Here is a 22,466-nt window from a genome sequence, read left to right as displayed (position 1 = left end):
CTCCTCCGTCTCTACAGTGGAAGCAGCAGCAGCAGTGCGTCTGAAAAGTTGCCAAACACGACCCTGGTTGATCACTCCTTTTCTCCTTTCCCAGTGTTCACAGAGAGATTACACGCTACATCGCTCCTCTTGCCCCCTAATCCCCTGGATACACACTTTTCTTCTGGCTCGTCGGAACCGCTCAGAGCCAGGTGACATGCCCTTCTACTGACTGGTTCCGTATGGATCTTTCCCCGCTCCCTCTGTGTGTGAATCTTGCTGAAGTAAAGGGTGCTGCTTTTAAAGGGATACTTCAGGGTTTTGGCAAAAAGGCCCTGTATCTACTTCCCCAGAGTCAGATGAACTCGTGGATACATTTATGTCCGTGTCCATTATGAAGAGAATTACAGGTCGTTTCAGGAGCAAATGCTAACTAGTGTTACCCCACAGACTTTTGCTAGCATGCTGTGTCTGCTAGCATAACATCGTGTGCGTTTCCTGAGCAGGGTGTGTCTGCTAGCATAACATCGTGTGCGTTTCCTGAGCAGGGTGTGTCTGCTAGCATAACATCGTGTGCGTTTCCTGAGCATGCTGTGTCTGCTAGCATAACACCGTGTGCATTTCCTGAGCAGGGTGTGTCTGCTAGCATAACATCGTGTGCGTTTCCTGAGCATGCTGTGTCTGCTAGCATAACATCGTGTGCGTTTCCTGAGCAGGGTGTGTCTGCTAGCATAACATCGTGTGCGTTTCCTGAGCATGCTGTGTCTGCTAGCATAACATTGTGTGCGTTTCCTGAGCATGCTGTGTCTGCTAGCATAACATCGTGTGCGTTTCCTGAGCCACGTGTGTCTGCTAGCATAACATTGTGTGCGTTTACTGAGCAGGGTGTGTCTGCTAGCATAACATCGTGTGCGTTTCCTGAGCAGGGTGTGTCTGCTAGCATAACATCGTGTGCATTTCCTGAGCAGGGTGTGTCTGCTAGCATAAAATCGTGTGCGTTTCCTGAGCATGCTGTGTCTGCTAGCATAACATCGTGTGCGTTTCCTGAGCATGCTGTGTCTGCTAGCATAACATCGTGTGCGTTTCCTGAGCCACGTGTGTCTGCTAGCATAACATCGTGTGCGTTTCCTGAGCAGGGTGTGTGATCTTAGAGGCTTTGACACCTACCTCCCACTGTGTGAGCGTAAGGTGCAAAGAACTAACCAATTTACCCTCAAATGATGCAATGAGGGAACATTTTCAGTTTCAGGTGTGTGTGTGTGTGACAGTACAGCCATACACTACAGACCAGCAGTCCGTCAATGTGTAAGATTGAGTACATCATACTGGGTTGTGAAAACCAAAACATCTGACCAAGCAACAGACAAAAGGAAAAACAGAATGGAACATCGGATGGAATATTGTAGATATGATCATGAAACAGAATCTTTCAGCAACAAAAAAAACATTGAATCTATTCCTAGATATGAAGAATAGAACTCAGGTCCCAGACTGACACCAGAGGGAACTACAGCCTCAGGTGCTATTGCCATTTGATCAAGCAATAATTTAAATGGGGCAACAGGTAGCCTAGTGGTTAGAGCGTTGGACTAGTAACTGAAAGGTTGCAAGATCGAAACCCCGAACTGACAAGGTAAAAATCTGTCGTTCTGCCCCTGAACAAGGCAGGTAACCCACTGTTCCTAGGCCGTCATTGAAAATAAGAATTAGTTCTTAACTGACTTAGTTAGCCTAGTAAAATAAAAATGACCCATTAGGTAAAAGCAGGCTCTATCCACTGTCCATCTAGTTAATAATCCCCATTCATTTTGCCATGTGCCATTCTGTGTCTGCAATGTCTATTTCTTTATCCCAAAATACTTGCGAAGTGCAACGCCATACAAATTGCTCTTCATTGTAGAATAAAAAGTGTGAGCTTTTGAGCAATATGACATGTGTTGATGCACAACGACTTCTGTCACATTGCCTTCGCTCCCCTAATCTTGGTTCAAAGCGTTAGCTGCTACACGAGGGGACATGCTCATATTTCCACATGACTGACAATGAAAGTCAGACACAAAGACAGACACAAACACGATTCCCTTACAATGGATCAGATTATGCAGGGGGACCGAACAAAGGTGGCGTTATTGATTAATTTTTGGAGGAAAGATGCATCTTCTCTCTTTGCCATCGTCTCTGTTTCGTCTCTATATTGAGACATGAGTACTGCTTCACGCTCCTGCGAGAAGCTTCCCATGAAGCTAATTACTGACAGTGTTAGGGTCCAAAGTGGCACCCTATTCCCTAAGTAGTGCCCATGGTCCCTGGTCAAAAGTAGTGCACTATTTAGTGAATAGGGTGCTAGTTGTGACGCAAGAGTGTGACAGTGTAGTGCCAGTTTCAGGTCCTCTCCAGGAACCTCCGTTTTCCTCACAAACACAACAAGAGAGAAAGGAAATTAACACAGATACTGAGCATGCCGTGGTATTTTTATTTCACAGACAGTACTTTAATATAATTACAACATTTCCTAAAAGCATCCATTTCATTCGGGGCTTGAGTGCAGTTAGTTTCTTTGGAGGTGTACCAGTCAGAGTACCTCAGATTTTGCGGCAAGTCTAAGTCACACATCCCTTACTCTTCTCCCTGGCTCCAGCGCACTAGTCTAAAGCAGGGGGACAACTAGATTCAGCCGCAGGCCAATTTCTGTCATTTGCACACTGCAAATTGACCAAAAGCAAGCTCAAAACAGACTGTATTTGATAGTAACAATCATTTCATACCTTGATTACATTGAGACACCATCACATATGTCTCTCTCTACATTTCTGGGAATACTTGGGAACAAATGTTCCTGAATTACATTTTTGGGCTGAATTCCTGGCGATGCTACTCTTTTTTCACTAAAAACTTTTGCGGGCCAAACAAAATCACTTGAGGGATGGTTTTTCCCTGCGGCTTGCCTGTTGCCGACCCCTGGTCTAAAGTGTCTTTCTCCCTCGTCGCCTTTCTTCATCTGCACTGATGAATTGGATATATCTGTGGGGTGTCCACTGTGTGAAATGAAACGTCTCGCTTGAATACGTGACTAAATGAGACTAACCTGTCCTGTAAAAATACAGGTTCGATGAAGAAAAACAAACGGAGTATATGAAGGAGAGGAGACAAGGAAAGAGACACTAAACTATTGAGATGCACCACCTCCCTCTCTGGTCAGTATGGGAGCATCCCGTCTACTCCTTCACTTCTTCAATCCTTCCTCCTGGATGTCGAACTGTCTGTTGGGCTTGGTGGACTCCAGCATCAGCTCATACAGCTGTCCCACCTGCTCGTCCTGGAACAGTTTGAGATCCCCCTCCGACAGCTCTGCTCCAAACTCCACCTTCTTCAAACGGTCCCTAGCAGACTCCAGCACCTGGGTCTGCAAGGTGTCACGGTAGTTCTAGAGCAGAGACAGAGAAGGAACATTTAGACTGTCCTGGTAGTTCTAGAGCAGAGACAGGGAAGGAACATTTAGACTGTCCTGGTAGTTCTAGAGCAGAGACAGGGAAGGAACATTTAGACTGTCCTGGTAGTTCTAGAGCAGAGACAGGGAAGGAACATTTAGACTGTCCTGGTAGTTCTAGAGCAGAGACAGGGAAGGAACATTTAGACTGTCCTGGTAGTTCTAGAGCAGAGACAGGGAAGGAACATTTAGACTGTCCTGGTAGTTCTAGAGCAGAGACAGGGAAGGAACATTTAGACTGTCCTGGTAGTTCTAGAGCAGAGACAGGGAAGGAACATTTAGACTGTCCTGGTAGTTCTAGAGCAGAGACAGGGAAGGAACATTTAGACTGTCCTGGTAGTTCTAGAGCAGAGACAGGGAAGGAACATTTAGACTGTCCTGGTAGTTCTAGAGCAGAGACAGGGAAGAAACATTTAGACAGTCCTGGTAGTTCTAGAGCAGAGACAGAGAAGGAACATTTAGACTGTCCTGGTAGTTCTAGAGCAGAGAAAGGGAAGAAACATTTAGACTGTCCTGGTAGTTCTAGAGCAGAGAGAGGGAAGGAACATTTAGACTGTCCTGGTAGTTCTAGAGCAGAGACAGGGAAATAAAGGATCATTAAGACAATTCATTTCCGGTAACACTTCACTTGACACCTACCGTCATAACACGGTCATAACCATGTCATAACAGCTGACAACTTGTCACAATATGGTCGTAACACTGTCATGACCTATATATTTACACCTGTTGTGACATATATTGCGTTTTATGCCTGGTTATGACACCTACATAAGAGTGTCAAAACCCGCATTTATTCAAATGTGTTTTTTTTCCCTGCCAAGAAGATTCCTTTCTTTTGAAAGTTTGTTTCTTAAATTCTTTGTTGTTGTTGTACTGAATTCTTTAGAGTCAAGTGTTTACACTTGCCACTGTCAAGAAGCATTATGACCATCCTGTGTCACTTTACTTGGACTAAGAAGATGTGCTTTTTGACAGTGTCATAATGCATTATGACCATCAAGCATAATCCACCCAGGCCTATCCCGTACATGGCCTTATGTCAGTCATCAGAAACACATAATCCACCCAGGCCTATCCCGTACATGGCCTTATGTCAGTCATCAGAAACACATAATCCACCCAGGCCTATCCCGTACATGGCCTTATGTCAGTCATCAGAAACACAAAATCCACCCAGGCCTATCCCGTACATGGCCTTATGTCAATCATCAGAAACACATAATCCACCCAGGCCTATCCCGTACATGGCCTTATGTCAGTCATCAGAAACACATAATCCACCCAGGCCTATCCCGTACATGGCCTTATGTCAGTCATCAGAAACACATAATCCACCCAGGCCTATCCCGTACATGGCCTTATGTCAGTCATCAGAAACACAATCATAATTCCTGTTTGAGGAGTATGCTCTCACTGTCTCAACAGGTGATATTCCTGTTTGAGGAGTATGCTCTCACTGTCTCAACAGGTGATATTCCTGTTTGAGGAGTATGCTCTCACTGTCTCAACAGGTGATATTCCTGTTTGAGGAGTATGCTGTCACTGTCTCAACAGGTGATATTCCTGTTTGAGGAGCATGCTCTCACTGTCTCAACAGGTGATATTCCTGTTTGAGGAGTATGCTCTCACTGTCTCAACAGGTGATATTCCTGTTTGAGGAGTATGCTGTCACTGTCTCAACAGGTGATATTCCTGTTTGAGGAGCATGCTCTCACTGTCTCAACAGGTGATATTCCTGTTTGAGGAGTATGCTCTCACTGTGTGACAGGTGATATTCCTGTTTGAGGAGTACGCTCTCACTGTCTCAACAAGTGATATTCTTGTTTGAAGAGTATGCTCTCACTGTCTCAACAGGTGATATTCCTGTTTGAGGAGTATGCTCTCACTGTCTCAACAGGTGATATTCCTGTTTGAGGAGTATGCTCTCACTGTCTCAACAGGTGATATTCCTGTTTGAGGAGTATGCTCTCACTGTGTGACAGGTGATATTCCTGTTTGAGGAGTATGCTCTCACTGTCTCAACAGGTGATATTCCTGTTTGAGGAGTATGCTCTCACTGTGTGACAGGTGATATTCCTGTTTGAGGAGTATGCTCTCACTGTGTGACAGGTGATATTCCTGTTTGAGGAGCATGCTCTCACTGTCTCAACAGGTGATATTCCTGTTTGAGGAGTATGCTCTCACTGTCTCAACAGGTGATATTCCTGTTTGAGGAGTATGCTCACACTGTGTGACAGGTGATATTCCTGTTTGAGGAGCATGCTCTCACTGTCTCAACAGGTGATATTCCTGTTTGAGGAGTATGCTCTCACTGTCTCAACAGGTGATATTCCTGTTTGAGGAGCATGCTCTCACTGCGTGACAGGTGATATTCCTGTTTGAGGAGTATGCTCTCACTGTCTCAACAGGTGATATTCCTGTTTGAGGAGCATGCTCTCACTGTCTCAACAGGTGATATTCCTGTTTGAGGAGCATGCTCTCACTGTCTCAACAGGTGATATTCCTGTTTGAGGAGTATGCTCTCACTGTCTCAACAGGTGATATTCCTGTTTGAGGAGTATGCTGTCACTGTCTCAACAGGTGATATTCCTGTTTGAGGAGCATGCTCTCACTGTCTCAACAGGTGATATTCCTGTTTGAGGAGTATGCTCTCACTGTCTCAACAGGTGATATTCCTGTTTGAGGAGTATGCTGTCACTGTCTCAACAGGTGATATTCCTGTTTGAGGAGCATGCTCTCACTGTCTCAACAGGTGATATTCCTGTTTGAGGAGTATGCTCTCACTGTGTGACAGGTGATATTCCTGTTTGAGGAGTACGCTCTCACTGTCTCAACAAGTGATATTCTTGTTTGAAGAGTATGCTCTCACTGTCTCAACAGGTGATATTCCTGTTTGAGGAGTATGCTCTCACTGTCTCAACAGGTGATATTCCTGTTTGAGGAGTATGCTCTCACTGTCTCAACAGGTGATATTCCTGTTTGAGGAGTATGCTCTCACTGTGTGACAGGTGATATTCCTGTTTGAGGAGTATGCTCTCACTGTCTCAACAGGTGATATTCCTGTTTGAGGAGTATGCTCTCACTGTGTGACAGGTGATATTCCTGTTTGAGGAGCATGCTCTCACTGTCTCAACAGGTGATATTCCTGTTTGAGGAGTATGCTCTCACTGTCTCAACAGGTGATATTCCTGTTTGAGGAGTATGCTCACACTGTGTGACAGGTGATATTCCTGTTTGAGGAGCATGCTCTCACTGTCTCAACAGGTGATATTCCTGTTTGAGGAGTATGCTCTCACTGTCTCAACAGGTGATATTCCTGTTTGAGGAGCATGCTCTCACTGCGTGACAGGTGATATTCCTGTTTGAGGAGTATGCTCTCACTGTCTCAACAGGTGATATTCCTGTTTGAGGAGCATGCTCTCACTGTCTCAACAGGTGATATTCCTGTTTGAGGAGCATGCTCTCACTGTCTCAACAGGTGATATTCCTGTTTGAGGAGTATTCTCTCACTGCGTGACAGGTGATACTCCTGTTTGAGGAGCATGCTCTCACTGCGTGACAGGTGATATTCCTGTTTGAGGAGCATGCTCTCACTGTGTGACAGGTGATATTCCTGTTTGAGGAGTATGCTCTCACTGTGTGACAGGTGATATTCCTGTTTGAGGAGTATGCTCTCACTGTGTGACAGGTGATATTCCTGTTTGAGGAGTATGGTCTCACTGTCTAACTGGTGATATTCCTGTTTGAGGAGTATGCTCTCACTGTCTCAACAGGTGATATTCCTGTTTGAGGAGTATGCTCTCACTGTGTGACAGGTGATATTCCTGTTTGAGGAGCATGCTCTCACTGTCTCAATAGGTGATACTTACTTCCGGGTTGGAGCGAGCGGTCGCATCAACACTCCGCAGGTAGTATAACTTTTTCATTACATTTCATTACATTTCATTATAGCACAACGGTTTGTTTTGTCTAATCTTAGCAATTTCTTCTTAGCTAGCTACATAGCAGTCTTTGTATCAAAGATAATTGCGTAATTATCGTATTTCGCCGTCCTAACGTAGTCTTCACTAGCCAGCTAGCTAACGTCCACCGATTAGCTGCACTGTAGAACTATTACACTCAACTGAACGACTTGATTAGTGTAGTGTTAGCTAGCTACATAGCTGTCTTTGCTGTCTTCGTATCCAAGATAATTGTGTAGTTTAGAGTGTGTGGTCTTAGAGTGATTATCTTAATTTACCGAGGTTAGCTAGCCAGCTATTTGTCGTCCTTAACGTAGGAGACTCTGCTAGCTAGCCGACAGCTAGCCAACAGCTAGCCAACGTCTACCGAATAGACTCACAACCCGGTCGCATTCACAGGTAGTATCACATTTTCATCTCATTTCATTACAGTACAACGGTTTGATCTGTTTGATCGTAGCTAGCTACAGAGCCAGCTACATAGCCGTCTTTGTATCAAAGATAATTGTGTAGTCTAGAGCGATTTTCTAGGTTAGCTAGCCAGCTATTGTCGTTCTTTTAACGCAACGTAACGTAAACAACACTGCTAGCTAGCCAGCTAGCCCCCAAATAGCAGCACTGTCGAAACTATTACACTCAACGGAACGACTTGATTAGTGTAGTGTCAACAACGCAGCCACTGCCAGCTAGCCTACTTCAGCAGTACTGTATCATTTGAATAATTTTAGTCAATAAGATTCTTGCTACGTAAGCTTAACTTTCTGAACATTTGAGACGTGTAGTCCACTTGTCATTCCAATCTCCTTTGCACTAGCGTAGCCTCTTCTGTAGCCTGTCAACTATGTGTCTGTCTATCCCTGTTCTCTCCTTTCTGCACAGACCATACAAACGCTCCACACCACGTGGCCGCGGCCACCCTAATCTGGTGGTCCCAGCGCGCACGACCCACATGGAGTTCCAGGTCTCCGGTAGCCTCTGGAACTGCCGATCTGCGGCCAACAAGACAGAGTTCATCTCAGCCTATGCCTCCCTCCAGTCCCTCGACTTCTTAATACTGACGGAAACATGGATCACCACAGACAACACTGCTACTCCTACTGCTCTCTCTTCGTCCGCCCACGTGTTCTCGCACACCCCGAGAGCTTCTGGTCAGTGCGGTGGTGGTGGCACCGGGATCCTCATCTCTCCCAAGTGGTCATTCTCTCTTTCTCCCCTTACCCATCGGTCTATTGCCTCCTTTGAATTCCATGCTGTCACAGTTACCAGCCCTATCAAGCTTAACATCCTTATCATTTATCGCCCTCCAGGTTCCCTCGGAGAGTTCATCAATCAGCTTGATGCCTTGATAAGCTCCTTTCCTGAGGACGGCTCACCTCTCACAGTTCTGGGCGACTTTAACCTCCCCAAGTCTACCTTTGACTCATTCCTCTCTGCCTCCTTCTTTCCACTCCTCTCCTCTTTTGACCTCACCCTCTCACCTTCCCCACCTACTCACAAGGCAGGCAATACGCTCGACCTCATCTTTACTAGATGCTGTTCTTCCGCTAACCTCATTGCAACTCCCCTCCAAGTCTCCGACCACTACCTTGTATCCTTTTCCCTCTTGCTCTCATCCAACACCTCCCACACTGCCCCTACTCGGATGGTATCGCGCCGTCCCAACCTTCGCTCTCTCTCCCCCGCTACTCTCTCCTCTTCCATCCTATCATCTCTTCCCTCTGCTCAAACCTTCTCCAACCTATCTCCTGATTCTGCCTCCTCAACCCTCCTCTCCTCCCTCTCTGCATCCTTTGACTCTCTATGTCCCCTATCCTCCAGGCCGGCTCGGTCCTCCCCTCCCGCTCCGTGGCTCGATGACTCATTGCGAGCTCACAGAACAGGGCTCCGGGCAGCCGAGCGGAAATGGAGGAAAACTCGCCTCCCTGCGGACCTGGCATCCTTTCACTCCCTCCTCTCAACATTTTCCTCCTCTGTCTCTGCTGCTAAAGCCACTTTCTACCACTCTAAATTCCAAGCATCTGCCTCTAACCCTAGGAAGCTCTTTGCCACCTTCTCCTCCCTCCTGAATCCTCCTCCCCCTCCCCCTCCTCCCTCTCTGCAGATGACTTCGTCAACCATTTTGAAAAGAAGGTCGACGACATCCGATCCTCGTTTGCTAAGTCAAACGACACCGCTGGTTCTGCTCACACTGCCCTACCCTGTGCTCTGACCTCTTTCTCCCTCTCTCTCCAGATGAAATCTCGCGTCTTGTGACGGCCGGCCGCCAAACAACCTGCCCGCTTGACCCTATCCCCTCCTCTCTTCTCCAGACCATTTCCGGAGACCTTCTCCCTTACCTCACCTCGCTCATCAACTCATCCCTGACCGCTGGCTACGTCCCTTCCGTCTTCAAGAGAGCGAGAGTTGCACCCCTTCTGAAAAAACCTACACTCGATCCCTCCGATGTCAACAATTACAGACCAGTATCCCTTCTTTCTTTTCTCTCCAAAACTCTTGAACGTGCCGTCCTTGGCCAGCTCTCCCGCTATCTCTCTCTGAATGACCTTCTTGATCCAAATCAGTCAGGTTTCAAGACTAATCATTCAACTGAGACTGCTCTCCTCTGTATCACGGAGGCGCTCCGCACTGCTAAAGCTAACTCTCTCTCCTCTGCTCTCATCCTTCTAGATCTATCGGCTGCCTTCGATACTGTGAACCATCAGATCCTCCTCTCCACCCTCTCCGAGTTGGGCATCTCCGGCGCGGCCCACGCTTGGATTGCGTCCTACCTGACAGGTCGCTCCTACCAGGTGGCGTGGCGAGAATCTGTCTCCTCACCACACGCGCTCACCACTGGTGTCCCCCAGGGCTCTGTTCTAGGCCCTCTCCTATTCTCGCTATACACCAAGTCACTTGGCTCTGTCATAACCTCACATGGTCTCTCCTATCATTGCTATGCAGACGACACACAATTAATCTTCTCCTTTCCCCCTTCTGATGACCAGGTGGCGAATCGCATCTCTGCATGTCTGGCAGACTTATCAGTGTGGATGACGGATCACCACCTCAAGCTGAACCTCGGCAAGACGGAGCTGCTCTTCCTCCCAGGGAAGGACTGCCCGTTCCATGATCTCGCCATCACGGTTGACAACTCCATTGTGTCCTCCTCGCAAAGCGCTAAGAACCTTGGCGTGATCCTGGACAACACCCTGTCGTTCTCAACCAACATCAAGGCGGTGGCCCGTTCCTGTAGGTTCATTCTCTACAACATCCGCAGAGTACGACCCTGCCTCACACAGGAAGCGGCGCAGGTCCTAATCCAGGCACTTGTCATCTCCCGTCTGGATTACTGCAACTCGCTGTTGGCTGGGCTCCCTGCCTGTGCCATTAAACCCCTTCAACTCATCCAGAACGCCGCAGCCCGTCTGGTGTTCAACCTTCCCAAGTTCTCTCACGTCACCCTGCTCCTCCGTTCTCTCCACTGGCTTCCAGTTGAAGCTCGCATCCGCTACAAGACCATGGTGCTTGCCTACGGAGCTGTGAGGGGAACGGCACCTCAGTACCTCCAGGCTCTGATCAGGCCCTACACCCAAACAAGGGCACTGCGTTCATCCACCTCTGGCCTGCTCGCCTCCCTACCACTGAGGAAGTACAGCTCCCGCTCAGCCCAGTCAAAACTGTTCGCTGCTCTGGCCCCCCAATGGTGGAACAAACTTCCTCACGACGCCAGGACAGCGGAGTCAATCACCACCTTCCGGAGACACCTGAAACCCCACCTCTTTAAGGAATACCTAGGATAGGATAAGTAATCCCTCTCACCCCCCCCTTTAAGATTTAGATGCACTATTGTAAAGTGACTGTTCCACTGGATGTCATAAGTTGAATGCACCAATTTGTAAGTCGCTCTGGATAAGAGCGTCTGCTACATGACTTAAATGTAAATGTAACTTAAATGTGATATCCCTGTTTGAGGAGTATGCTCTCACTGTCTCAACAGGTGATATTCCTGTTTGAGGAGCATGCTCTCACTGTCTCAACAGGTGATATTCCTGTTTGAGGAGTATGCTCTCACCGTGTGACAGGTGATATTCCTGTTTGAGGAGTATGCTCTCACTGTCTCAACAGGTGATATTCCTGTTTGAGGAGCATGCTCTCACTGTGTGACAGGTGATATTCCTGTTTGAGTAGCATGCTCTCACTGCGTGACATGTGATATTCCTGTTTGAGGAGCATGCTCTCACTGTGTGACAGGTGATATTCCTGTTTGAGGAGTATAATAATATAATAATAATAATAATAATATATGCCATTTAGCAGACGCTTTTATCCAAAGCGACTTACAGTCATGTGTGCATACATTCTACGTATGGGTGGTCCCGGGAATTGAACCCACTACCCTGGCGTTACAAGCGCCATGCTCTACCAATTGAGCTACGTGTGACAGGTGATATTCCTGTTTGAGGAGTATGCTCTCACTGTCTCAACAGGTGATATTCCTGTTTGAGGAGCATGCTCTCACTGTCTCAACAGGTGATATTCCTGTTTGAGGAGTATGCTCTCACTGTCTCAACGGGTGATATTCCTGTTTGAGGAGTATGCTCTCACTGTCTCAACAGGTGATATCCCTGAGCATGCCCTGAGCATGCTCTCACTGTGTGACAGGTGATATTCCTGTTTGAGGAGTATGCTAATATATATAATAATCATATATATATAATAATATATGCCATTTAGCAGACGCTTTTATCCAAAGCGACTTACAGTCATGTGTGCATACATTCTACGTATGGGTGGTCCCGGGGATCGAACCCATGCTCTCACTGTGTGACAGGTGATATTCCTGTTTGAGGAGCATGCTCTCACTGTGTGACAGGTGATATTCCTGTTTGAGGAGTATGCTCTCACTGTGTGACAGGTGATATTCCTGTTTGAGGAGTATGCTCTCACTGTCTCAACAGGTGATATTCCTGTTTGAGGAGTATGCTCTCACTGTCTCAACGGGTGATATTCCTGTTTGAGGAGTATGCTCTCACTGTCTCAACAGGTGATATCCCTGTTTGAGGAGTATGCTCTCACTGTCTCAACAGGTGATATTCCTGTTTGAGGAGTATGCTCTCACTGTCTCAACAGGTGATATTCCTGTTTGAGGAGTATGCTCTCACTGTCTCAACAGGTGATATTCCTGTTTGAGGAGTATGCTCTCACTGTCTCAACAGGTGATATTCCTGTTTGAGGAGTATGCTCTCACTGTCTCAACAGGTGATATTCCTGTTTGAGGAGTATGCTCTCACTGTCTCAACAAGTGATATTCCTGTTTGAGGAGTATGCTCTCACTGTCTCAACAGGTGATATTCCTGTTTGAGGAGTATGCTCTCACTGTCTCAACAGGTGATATTCCTGTTTGAGGAGTATGCTCTCACTGTCTCAACAGGTGATATTCCTGTTTGAGGAGTATGCTCTCACTGTCTCAACAGGTGATATTCCTGTTTGAGGAGTATGCTCTCACTGTGTGACAGGTGATATTCCTGTTTGAGGAGTATGCTCTCACTGCGTGACAGGTGATATTCCTATTGATGGAGGGACAATAGAGCCCTGAGTACCAAGCCAATAGGGACTGATGATCGTTAGCCAGCTGGGTACTACCAATACATGTCCAGAGTGCATGAAAGCAGACTCAACGATCACATGGAATTTTACTGCTGGCATGACTGATGACTGCCGGTGTGGCGGTAATACAGTCACCATAACAGCCCTATTTCTGATTACTGTACCACTAATCACATGCTCAAAGTACCCCCTGATGTGCAAATGATCAATCGGCTTATGTCTTCCCAAGTACCCTGTGTGGATAGGCCAGGTACACACAGAGAACCACTGCTTTAGACATATCAAAGAACTAACCATTCCATTCCCCTCCAGCGAATCCATTGCTCTGGCAAACCCTTGCCTACAGAGGATTTTCAGTAGCCAATTCAGCTGAATTAATGAAAATGATTAAGTAAACACAATAGATAGGCCATGTATGAATACATCACATCAATATGGAAAGCCCATATCCCTTGAGTCTGTAGAGAAACATCATTGGCCTGCTTTACCACCCTCACTGGGGAAAATATGATATGCATGAATCAAGCCATTCTACAACACATGGTGCTATTGAATAGATTTGTAAGGTTGATTGGTTATAAAGGAGTATTCTCGGATTCTGATCTCTGAATTCCTGGACTGACAGTATCATGGGATATGATACGGACACTACAGGGGTCACTGGCGGATGATTTGAGGTCATTTTAAGGGTTAATAGAGGTCATAGCCCACACCTAACCAGCAACGCAGCCAGTCAGAAATGGAGCGCAAGTCATACATAGAGATTGTCGAGTCAAATAAGCAATATACAGTGGTATTTGCAGAGGCGTGTGGTTCAGAACTGTCCAGGGCTCACAGCAAATACTTTGGTAACTCAATGATGTCCTTCAACATGCCAGTCTGTCACACTACAGTCATTCTCAAAACTTTTGGCCACGACACAAATATTAATTTTCACAAAGTTTGCTGCCTCAGTTTGTATGATGGCAATCTGCATATACTCCAGAATGTTATGAAGAGTGATCAGATGAATTGCAATTAAGTCCCTCTTTGCCATGCAAATGAACTGAATCTTCCAAAAACATTTCCAATGCATTTCAGCCCTGCCACAAAAGGACCAGCTGACATGTCAGTGATTATCTCATTAATACAGGTGTGAGTGTTGACGAGGACAAGGCTAGAGATCACTCTGTCATGCTGATTGAGTTCAAATAACAAACTGGAAGCTTCAAAAGGAGGGTGGTGCTTGGAATCATTGTTCTTCCTCTGTCAAACATGGTTACCTGCAAGGATACACATGCCGTCATCATTGCTTTGCACAAAAATGGCTTCACAGTAAAGGATATTGCTGCCAGTAAGATTGCACCTAAATCAACCATTTATCGGATCATCAAGAACTTCAAGGAGAGTGGTTCAATTGTTGTGAAGAAGGCTTCAGGGAGCCCAAGAAAGTCCAGCAAGCGCCAGCACCGTCTCCTAAAGTTGATTCAGCTGCGGGATCGGGGCACCACCAGTACAGAGCTTACTCAGGAATGTCAGCAGGCAGGTGTGAGTGCATCTGCACGGGAATCCCCTTCCCGATTGTTTAGGGCATCTGGAAAAAAGCTTGTCCGGAGAAGACAAGGTGAGCGCTACCATCAGTCCTGTGTCATGCCAACAGCCCCGAGACCATTCGTGTGTGGGGTGGGGGGAGTGGGCTCACTCACAATTTTGCCTAAGATCACAGCCATGAATAAAGAATGGTACCAACACATCCTCCAAGAGCAGCTTCTCCCAATCATCCAGGAACAGTTTGGTGATGAACAATGCCTTTTCCAGCATGATGGAGCACCTTGCCATAAGGCAAAAGTGATAACTAAGTGGCTCGGGGAACAAAACATCGATATTTTGGGTCCATGACCAGGAAACTCCCCAGACCTTAATCCCATTGAGAACTTGTGGTCAATCCTCAAGAGGCAGACGGACAAACAAAAACCCACAAATTCTAACAAACTCCAAGCATTGATTATGCAAGAATGGGCTGCCATCAATCAGTTAATTGACAGTATGCCAGGGCGGATTGCAGAGGTCTTGAAAAAAAGGGTCAACACTGCAAATATTGACTCTTTGCATCAACTTCATGTAATTGTCAATAAAAGCCTTTGACACTTGTGAAATGCTTGTAATTATACTTCAGTATTCCATAGTAATATCTTGACAAAAATATCCAAAGACACTTTGTAGAAATGAACATTTGTGTCATTCTCAAAACTTTTGGCCACGACTGTACATTGTACAATATCAGGAAAGGCAAGAGTCTAGGGCTGACACTGACTATAAGAGAAATGGGGGACGGGAATCCATTATTTTATTTTCTAAAATGTCAACCCTTCAGAGCACCCTCTTGCAGCTCTCAAAGCACACATTACTGCATAAAGAGGACCAAACCTCTTAACAAATACAGTGCAGTGAGAGCACTCCGCAGAGTGATCACATTTGTGCAGGACAATCTGATCAATAGAAGAGGTTGATCACTGTAACCGTGGAGTGACAAATACAGGTAACAGAACAGTCAACAAATCCTTTTCAATGATTCATTTTCCCTGGTATCCTCCTTGCTATGCTACTGGGACAGATGATGTCCATCAAGCTAGTGTGACCTCTGCTGAAGCATGTCCAAGACAACATAGTGTGTCATTGGACACAGCCCAGACAGACATGTTAAATCTGTGTCAAGACCATTTACGAATCAACGACAAGGAGATATAGAGCAAACATCTGTTTTTATTCATAAAAATGTAATACAAATCCCTGTCTGGAGTTGGAACAAATGTTAGGACCTCACATCGAGCCACTCATAAAGACATCGGAAAGTTCTGGAAGCAGTTCAATTTAAGAAATAACAGGCCATTTGTCTAAAAGGCTTTCTCCTGTCTCGTACATAATGGAATTATTTTGAGTGTTGGCCAAGGGGTCATATTTTCTTGGAGACAGAGGAGAGCAGTCGGGTCTCCACGACAACCCCAAAATGATTTTACTATTGGCTCCAGCACAGACCCAGGACAGACATTTCAATGTCACATTTATATTCAAACTTTTTAGGAAACCTGTTGACTGTCATGTAGAAATGACTTTCTCAAGGTTACAGAACAACTTTATTTGTCCATTGGTAACAACAAATTCAGTATAAAGCTGATATCCAAATCTAATCTACTTTCTCAGAGTAAGTTTTGAACAACAGACAATCGGTGTACTTTTTTAATGCATCTCTTCCGTAAACCTATTTAGTCTAAACAATATGACTGGATTTGCACCAAAGCAATGTGGGTAAAGTAGTCCCCAGACTTGCTAGGGTAGCTTTGGTTGGTCAAAACCTCCCTTTGAATCTCGACAACTCAAACGTATGGTCGGCTGCAAATCTCGCTCTCTCTAAAGGTAATTCCTACTCCACTCTCTCTCTCTCTAAAGGTAATTCCCACCTCACTCACTCTCTCTATAAAAGTAATTCCCACTCCACTCTCTCTCTCCCTCTCTAAAGGTAATTCCCACTCCACTGTCTCCCTCTCCCAAGTCCCTAACATACTGGCTGTATTAAGCAGACCTGGTCCCTGCTTCTGTGGTGTCTCTCCCCCTCATGTGAGAGCTTGTCTGTTTTGATACAGGGCGATTTATTCAGAGGAGCTCTATTCCATGGGTCCTATGTAACTGAATCAGACTGAACACTCAGTGCTTGTAATCTGGTTAGGAGTCTCTGTGTGTGTGTGTGTGTGTGTGTGTGTGTGTGTGTGTGTGTGTGTGTGTGTGTGTGTGTGTGTGTCTAAGAGTCTAAGAGAGTGTGTGTGTGTGTGTGTGTGTGTGTGTGTGTGTGTGTGTGTGTGTGTGTGTGTGTGTGTGTGTGTGTGTGTGTGTGTGTGTGTGTGTGTGTGTGTATGTAATCACATTTAGGAGTCTGTGTGTGTATGTGTGTGTGTATGTAATCACATTTATGAGTCTCGCTCCTTGTCTGTTCTTTGGGCTCTGCCTGCCGCCCTTCCGCACTTCTCTGAGGCAGCTAGGACGGAGGAAGGGAGTGGTGATTCACCCACTTCTTAATGAATGAATAGAGAGAAAGAGAGGGGGAAGAGAGAGATAGGAGGATTCTGAATCTGAATGCATTGGTTATATCAGGGCTCTACAGCGCGACCATTTCACTGACATTTGCGACCAAAAAAATATGTGCAAAATAAATTGCTGCCGTAGCCATTTTGTTTCACTGCATGGTAATCGCACAATGAAATACCAATCCCATTTCCCATCTTGCATAGCAGCTGTGCGCCACAGAAATATATTTTTTTAATGTATACAATTTTTGTTTTAATTGAACATTTATTTAACTAGGAATGTCAGTTAAGAACAAATTCTTATTGACAATGACGGCCTACCGGGATAACTGCATTGTTCAGGGGCAGAACAACAGATTTTTACCTTGTCAGCTCGGGGATTCGATCCAGCAACCTTTCGGTTACTGGCCCCACGCTCTAACTACTAGGCTACCCCAAATAGAATGTAAGGACGGGCTTGGAACCTGGAACCCAGGTAGCCTAGTGGTTTGCGCATTAGACTTGTAACTGAAAAGTTGCGAGATCAAATCCCCGAGCTGACAAGGTAAAAAAAAAAGTAAAAAAAAAAAAAAAAAAAAGTAGTTCTGCCCCCCGAACAAGGCAGTTGACCCACTGTTCCTAGACCAGTTAACCCACTGTTCCTAGGCCAGTTGACCCACTGTTCCTAGGCCAGTTGACCCACTGTTCCTAGGCCAGTTGACCCACTGTTCCTAGGCCAGTTGACCCACTGTTCCTAGTCAGTCATTGAAAATAAGAATTTGTTCTTAAAACTGACTTGCCTAGTTAAATAAAGGTAAAATAAAACAAATGGACAGGTCAACTCAGCGGTACACTTAACGGCTGCATGGTATTGAGATGCAATAATTTGACCAGAAGAAGATATGTTTGGGATGGAAACGTTGTCAATAAAGCGTTGAATTGGGAGCTTTAACAGTGTGAGGGCCTTTGTGTTCTATACTAGTATTCTTTATTAGCCCAGCAACTATGTTTTAAGGATGTGCGTGTGACCATACACTTTTCAACGTAAAGATAACTGCCTAAATAATAGAAACACTTGAGTAAATGAGGGAAACAAAGTACAGTGCATTCGGAAATTATTCAGACCCTTGACTTTTTCCACAATTTGTTAAGTTTCACCTTATTCTAAAATGGATTAAATTGTTTTCTTTCCCCTCATCAACCTACACACAATACCCCATAATAACAAAGCAAAAATAGATTTTAGAACTGTTTACAAATTCTTCATTAAAGATGAACTTAAAGATCACATTTAAATAAGTAAGTATTCAGAACCTTTAACTCAGTACTTTGTTGAAGCACCTTTGGCAACGATTACAGCCTTGAGTCTTCTTGGGTATGACGCTACAAGCTTGGCACACCTGTATTTGGGGAGTTTCTCCCATTCTTCTCTGCAGATCCTCTCAAGCTCTGTCAGGTTGGATAGGGAGCATCACTGCACAGCTATTTTCAGGTCTTTCCAGGGATGTTCAATTGGGTTCAAGTCCAGGCTCTAGCTGGGCCACTCAAGGACATTGAGACTTGTTTCCAAAGCCACTCCTACGTTGTCTTGGCTGTGTGCTTAGGGTTGTTATACTGTTGGAAGGTGAACCTTCACCCAAGTCTGAGGTCTTGAGTGCTCTGGAGCATGTTTTCATCAAGATCTCTCTCAGCTTTCCTCCATTCATCTTTCCCTCAATCCTGACTAGTCTCCCAATCCATGCCACTGAAAAACATCCCCACAGCATGATGCTGCCACCACCATGTTTTACTGTAGGGATGGCGCCAGGTTTCCGCCAGATGTGAGGCTTGGCATTCAGGTCAAAGAGTTCAATCTTGGTTTCATCAGACCAGAGACTCTGGTTTCTCATGGTCTGAGAGGCTTTATGTACCTTTTTGGAAACTCCAAGAGGGCTATCTTGTGCCTTTTACTGAGGAGTGGCTTCCATCTGGCCACTCTACCGTAAAGGTCTGATTGGTGGAGTGTTGCAGAGATGCTTGTCCTTCTGGAAGGTTCTCCCATCTCCACAGATGAACTCTGGATCTCTGGCAGAGTGACCAGGCCCTTCTCCCCCGATTGCTCAGTTTGGCCGGGCAGTCAGCTCGCGGAAGAGTCTTGGTGGTTCCAAACCTCTTCCATTTAAGAATGGAGGAGGACACTGTGTTATTGGGGATATTCAATACTGCAGACATTTTTTGGTAATCTTGCCCAAATCTGTGCCTCGACACAATCCTGTCTCGGAGCTCTCTGACAATTCCTTCAACCTCATGGCTTGGTTTTTGCTCTGACATGCACTGTCAACTGTGGGACCTTATATAGACAGGTGTGTGCCTTTCCAAATCATGTCCAATCATTTGAATTTACCACAGCTGGATTCCCATCAAGTTGTAAAAAAATCACAAGGATGATCAGTGGAAACAGGATGCACAGGATTCGAGTTTCATAGCAAAGTGTCTGAATAATTACGTAAATAAGGCTTATCTGTTTTGGATTCGTAACATATGATACGAATCGGGCACCCATTATGACACCTTTGGCTTGAATGGGGATTCCCATTCTATTCATTCTATTTCTATGCTGTGCTTGCACTGTAGATCTAAGTGAAGTGCTGAAAGGTTTTAAAAATTAAGCCCACCACACAGAAGTTTGTCTAATTTAGCCGAAAGTCTAGTAGTGTGACTTTGTCCTCGTGCTTCTTGGCTATTTACATCCTTTTGTTCACACACCAAGTTATTTTTCAATGTTAGTTTGAGTTTGCTGCATGTGCTAGCAAATAACAGAGATTCAGTCTCATTCAGAGACATGCCAGTTTCACTATTACCACAGCAACCTTCCACCCTTAAAGGGACAACTGAACATTGTCTCAACTAAGTGACTAAAATATTTGGGGGTGCATTGTGCCTGATTGAGCATGGACCACGGCAAAAACATTTTATTATTATTATTGTTTTTATTCATGTCAGCTAACATAGTACAAAGTTGTCGGGCAACACAGCTCACGCAGACCGTGATGAACACGCATTACTCAAGTTCAAAGTCTGTAAACTGTTGTGGGTCTGACAGAGATATTAGAGTGGTGAGAAAGGGACCAACAGACTGCATCAAGTTCAATGTAATTACTGCACAAATGGCCTATAATTGTATAGAATTATTATTTTACCAAAAAAAATGAAGAAAAAAAAATATATTTATCCTTTCCGTGTGGCACGGTAGCGAATGTCCACGGCCCGGTGGTTTGAGACCGCTGCTATAGACTACAATATTATGCAACGCAAGTTCTTACTCAGCACTGTCAACACTCTTTATTCAACACTTTTATAAGCCATAAAATGTGCATTCTTCCTACTTCCACTCCTGCTACAACCAACTGTAATGAAGGAGTAGGAAAGTGTATCATGAATTTGTGCATGAGGAGACTCGAGTTTCGCCATCAGCTGGAAGACAGTGTCAGTGGAGGAAAGGGAGAGCGGGGGGACGTTGAGAGGTGGACCCTGTGACTGACCATCAGTATCATGTTTTTAAATGGTCTGAACAACAATACATGTGAGCGGTAGGTCTCGGCTTGCATTTTGACTCAGAAAAGGTTGGTGACCACCGCTTTAAGCTCACCTGAGAAAAATGTCAAACTGACAAAAATGATATATACATCAATGCAACGTTCATTTAACAGTAAAATACGACTAAATGCATTTTAAAATGTAAGCTGTGAATGCCTGAAATCTATTATCTTGTAGAAGTTAACCAAATGATGCTGCTATTGTGTGACTGTGACACACCGGCTCAATAACTAGCATGAAAAATATGTTCAATTGGTAAGAAATAGTCATTAATGCCCATGACATGTGCTATCCTGTGCATATAAATGCACATGAATATTTTAATTGTACATAAAGTATGATCTGAGAAGATACAAAACATATCTGAAAAATGTGTTTATCTGGGCGTCACCTCAACACCAACGTTTTTTTACAGCTTTGAAAGTGGTCACTAGTGGGTACTTACACAGCTGTCAATAACCTAATAATAAAACATCTGAATGGCTTAAAATAAAAACGGTCATGGATATAACAACCAGATAAATGGATTGAACCCAAAGATTGACGTGGGCTTAATAGATACGCTGCATGTACTACAATACTGATGATAGATAACATATGTCCATTGTGTGCTGTGCTTAAATCTTGAATCAGAGATGCAGAGAGATTGTCTAGGCTCTGGAATTATGGTAAACACCGCCATCGTGCGGCGGGGGATTAAACGGCACATGTTCTTCTAGAAAAAGGGACCAACGATATTGGTTAAATGTCCTGTCCCCTCAAATATCCTCTATTCAAGGCAATAACTAACATGACCATAAGTATAAGTACGTGCTTATCAATTTCATGTATTAGCTACACATGTATATGTATTGACCGTGCACATGCAATGACAAGCAGTTCTGTAGTGTTGCCAACTTACCCCCCATTCCCTCATGAAGACAGTGACCTCCTCGGGCGCCGCCGTTTTGTTCCTTCTGAATTCATCTTTGACATACTGGTCTCCCAGCGCTCTCAAATCAATGGGCAGGAACCGGTGCAACAGTAGAATCCTCTTGTACAAAGAGAAAACTCTTGATACATGGGAAGGATTCGCCATGAAGTTGTTGGCAAGAGAAACACGCAAAAACAAATAAATCTAGTAAGATCGCTAGCCAACTATGTATGACGGTTAGCTACTTGACTTTCCTTCAATGACAACTTGGTGGCTGATTGTATGACAAGTGAATGTTAACTAAACAAGCTATACTAATCTGTGATTGCTGGCTCGAACTCACAACTTTCAGATTTCAAGCTAAACGTCTCGTTCACAAGTCCTTTCGTGACAAATGTCGCATGACACATTCAGATAAAAGCAAATACCTCTGTAGATGTGCAGTTTTGTCAACTTAGTCACATTAAAACAAGGAGAGTTATTCAACAAAACAGCGTGCCCTTGTTTATCCCGGAAGTAGAATTTTTTTTGACCATTCACAGACTTGGATCGGAAAACCTCAAGATGACTGTTTTATTATAGTGCCCCCCTAGCGGTGAATTTGTATTTGGACGTAAAGTTATTCACGTGAAATTCACATGTTCCAGTTATTGGAAATGACTTGAACAAATGATATATGCATTGCAGCACTAAGCAGTAGCCTAAACGAAAAAAAAAAAAAAAAATCAGTCAGAGGATTCTCAATGTCCATCGTAACCTGAGATAGGTATTATAAAGAGTGGTTATGAACATGTTATAGAACTGTTACAAAGTTGTTGGTTTTTTTTTAAATGACATTTTTTTATTTGAGTTCCCTCTCCCAAAGATAAAGAGAAAAAAATAGGGGCGACACTGACTAAATCGATTTTTGTTTCCTATAACAT

The 22,466-nt window shown here is 44.8% G+C and overlaps 1 protein-coding gene across 1 annotated transcript; it reads right to left on the bottom strand.

Moving 5' to 3' along the window:
- Positions 1-2,429: 2,429 nt before the first annotated feature.
- On the bottom strand, positions 2,430-22,066 carry sdhaf3 (succinate dehydrogenase complex assembly factor 3). The gene is made up of 2 exons (XM_046360862.1): positions 21,532-22,066; positions 2,430-3,403 (listed from the first exon to the last, which is right to left on the bottom strand). Exons 1-2 carry the CDS (start codon positions 21,706-21,708, stop codon positions 3,203-3,205), a joined length of 378 nt encoding a protein of 125 aa, XP_046216818.1. The 5' UTR covers positions 21,709-22,066; the 3' UTR covers positions 2,430-3,202.
- Between the last annotated feature and the right edge of the window lie 400 nt (positions 22,067-22,466).

This window comes from Oncorhynchus gorbuscha, linkage group LG09, assembly GCF_021184085.1.
Source record: "Oncorhynchus gorbuscha isolate QuinsamMale2020 ecotype Even-year linkage group LG09, OgorEven_v1.0, whole genome shotgun sequence".
NCBI classification, from domain to species: Eukaryota; Metazoa; Chordata; class Actinopteri; order Salmoniformes; family Salmonidae; genus Oncorhynchus; species Oncorhynchus gorbuscha.
Note: the sequence above shows the minus strand (reverse complement) of the source record. Positions and strands in the feature narration are given on the sequence as shown.

Coding starts and splice junctions, on each gene's coding strand:
- sdhaf3 (XM_046360862.1), bottom strand. CDS start 21,708: ATGGCGAATCCTTCCCATGTATCAAGAGTTTTCTCTTTGTACAAGAGG. Junction 3,404..21,531: donor TCTTCATGAGGGAATGGGGG/GTAAGTTGGCAA, acceptor TCTCTGCTCTAG/AACTACCGTGACACCTTGCA.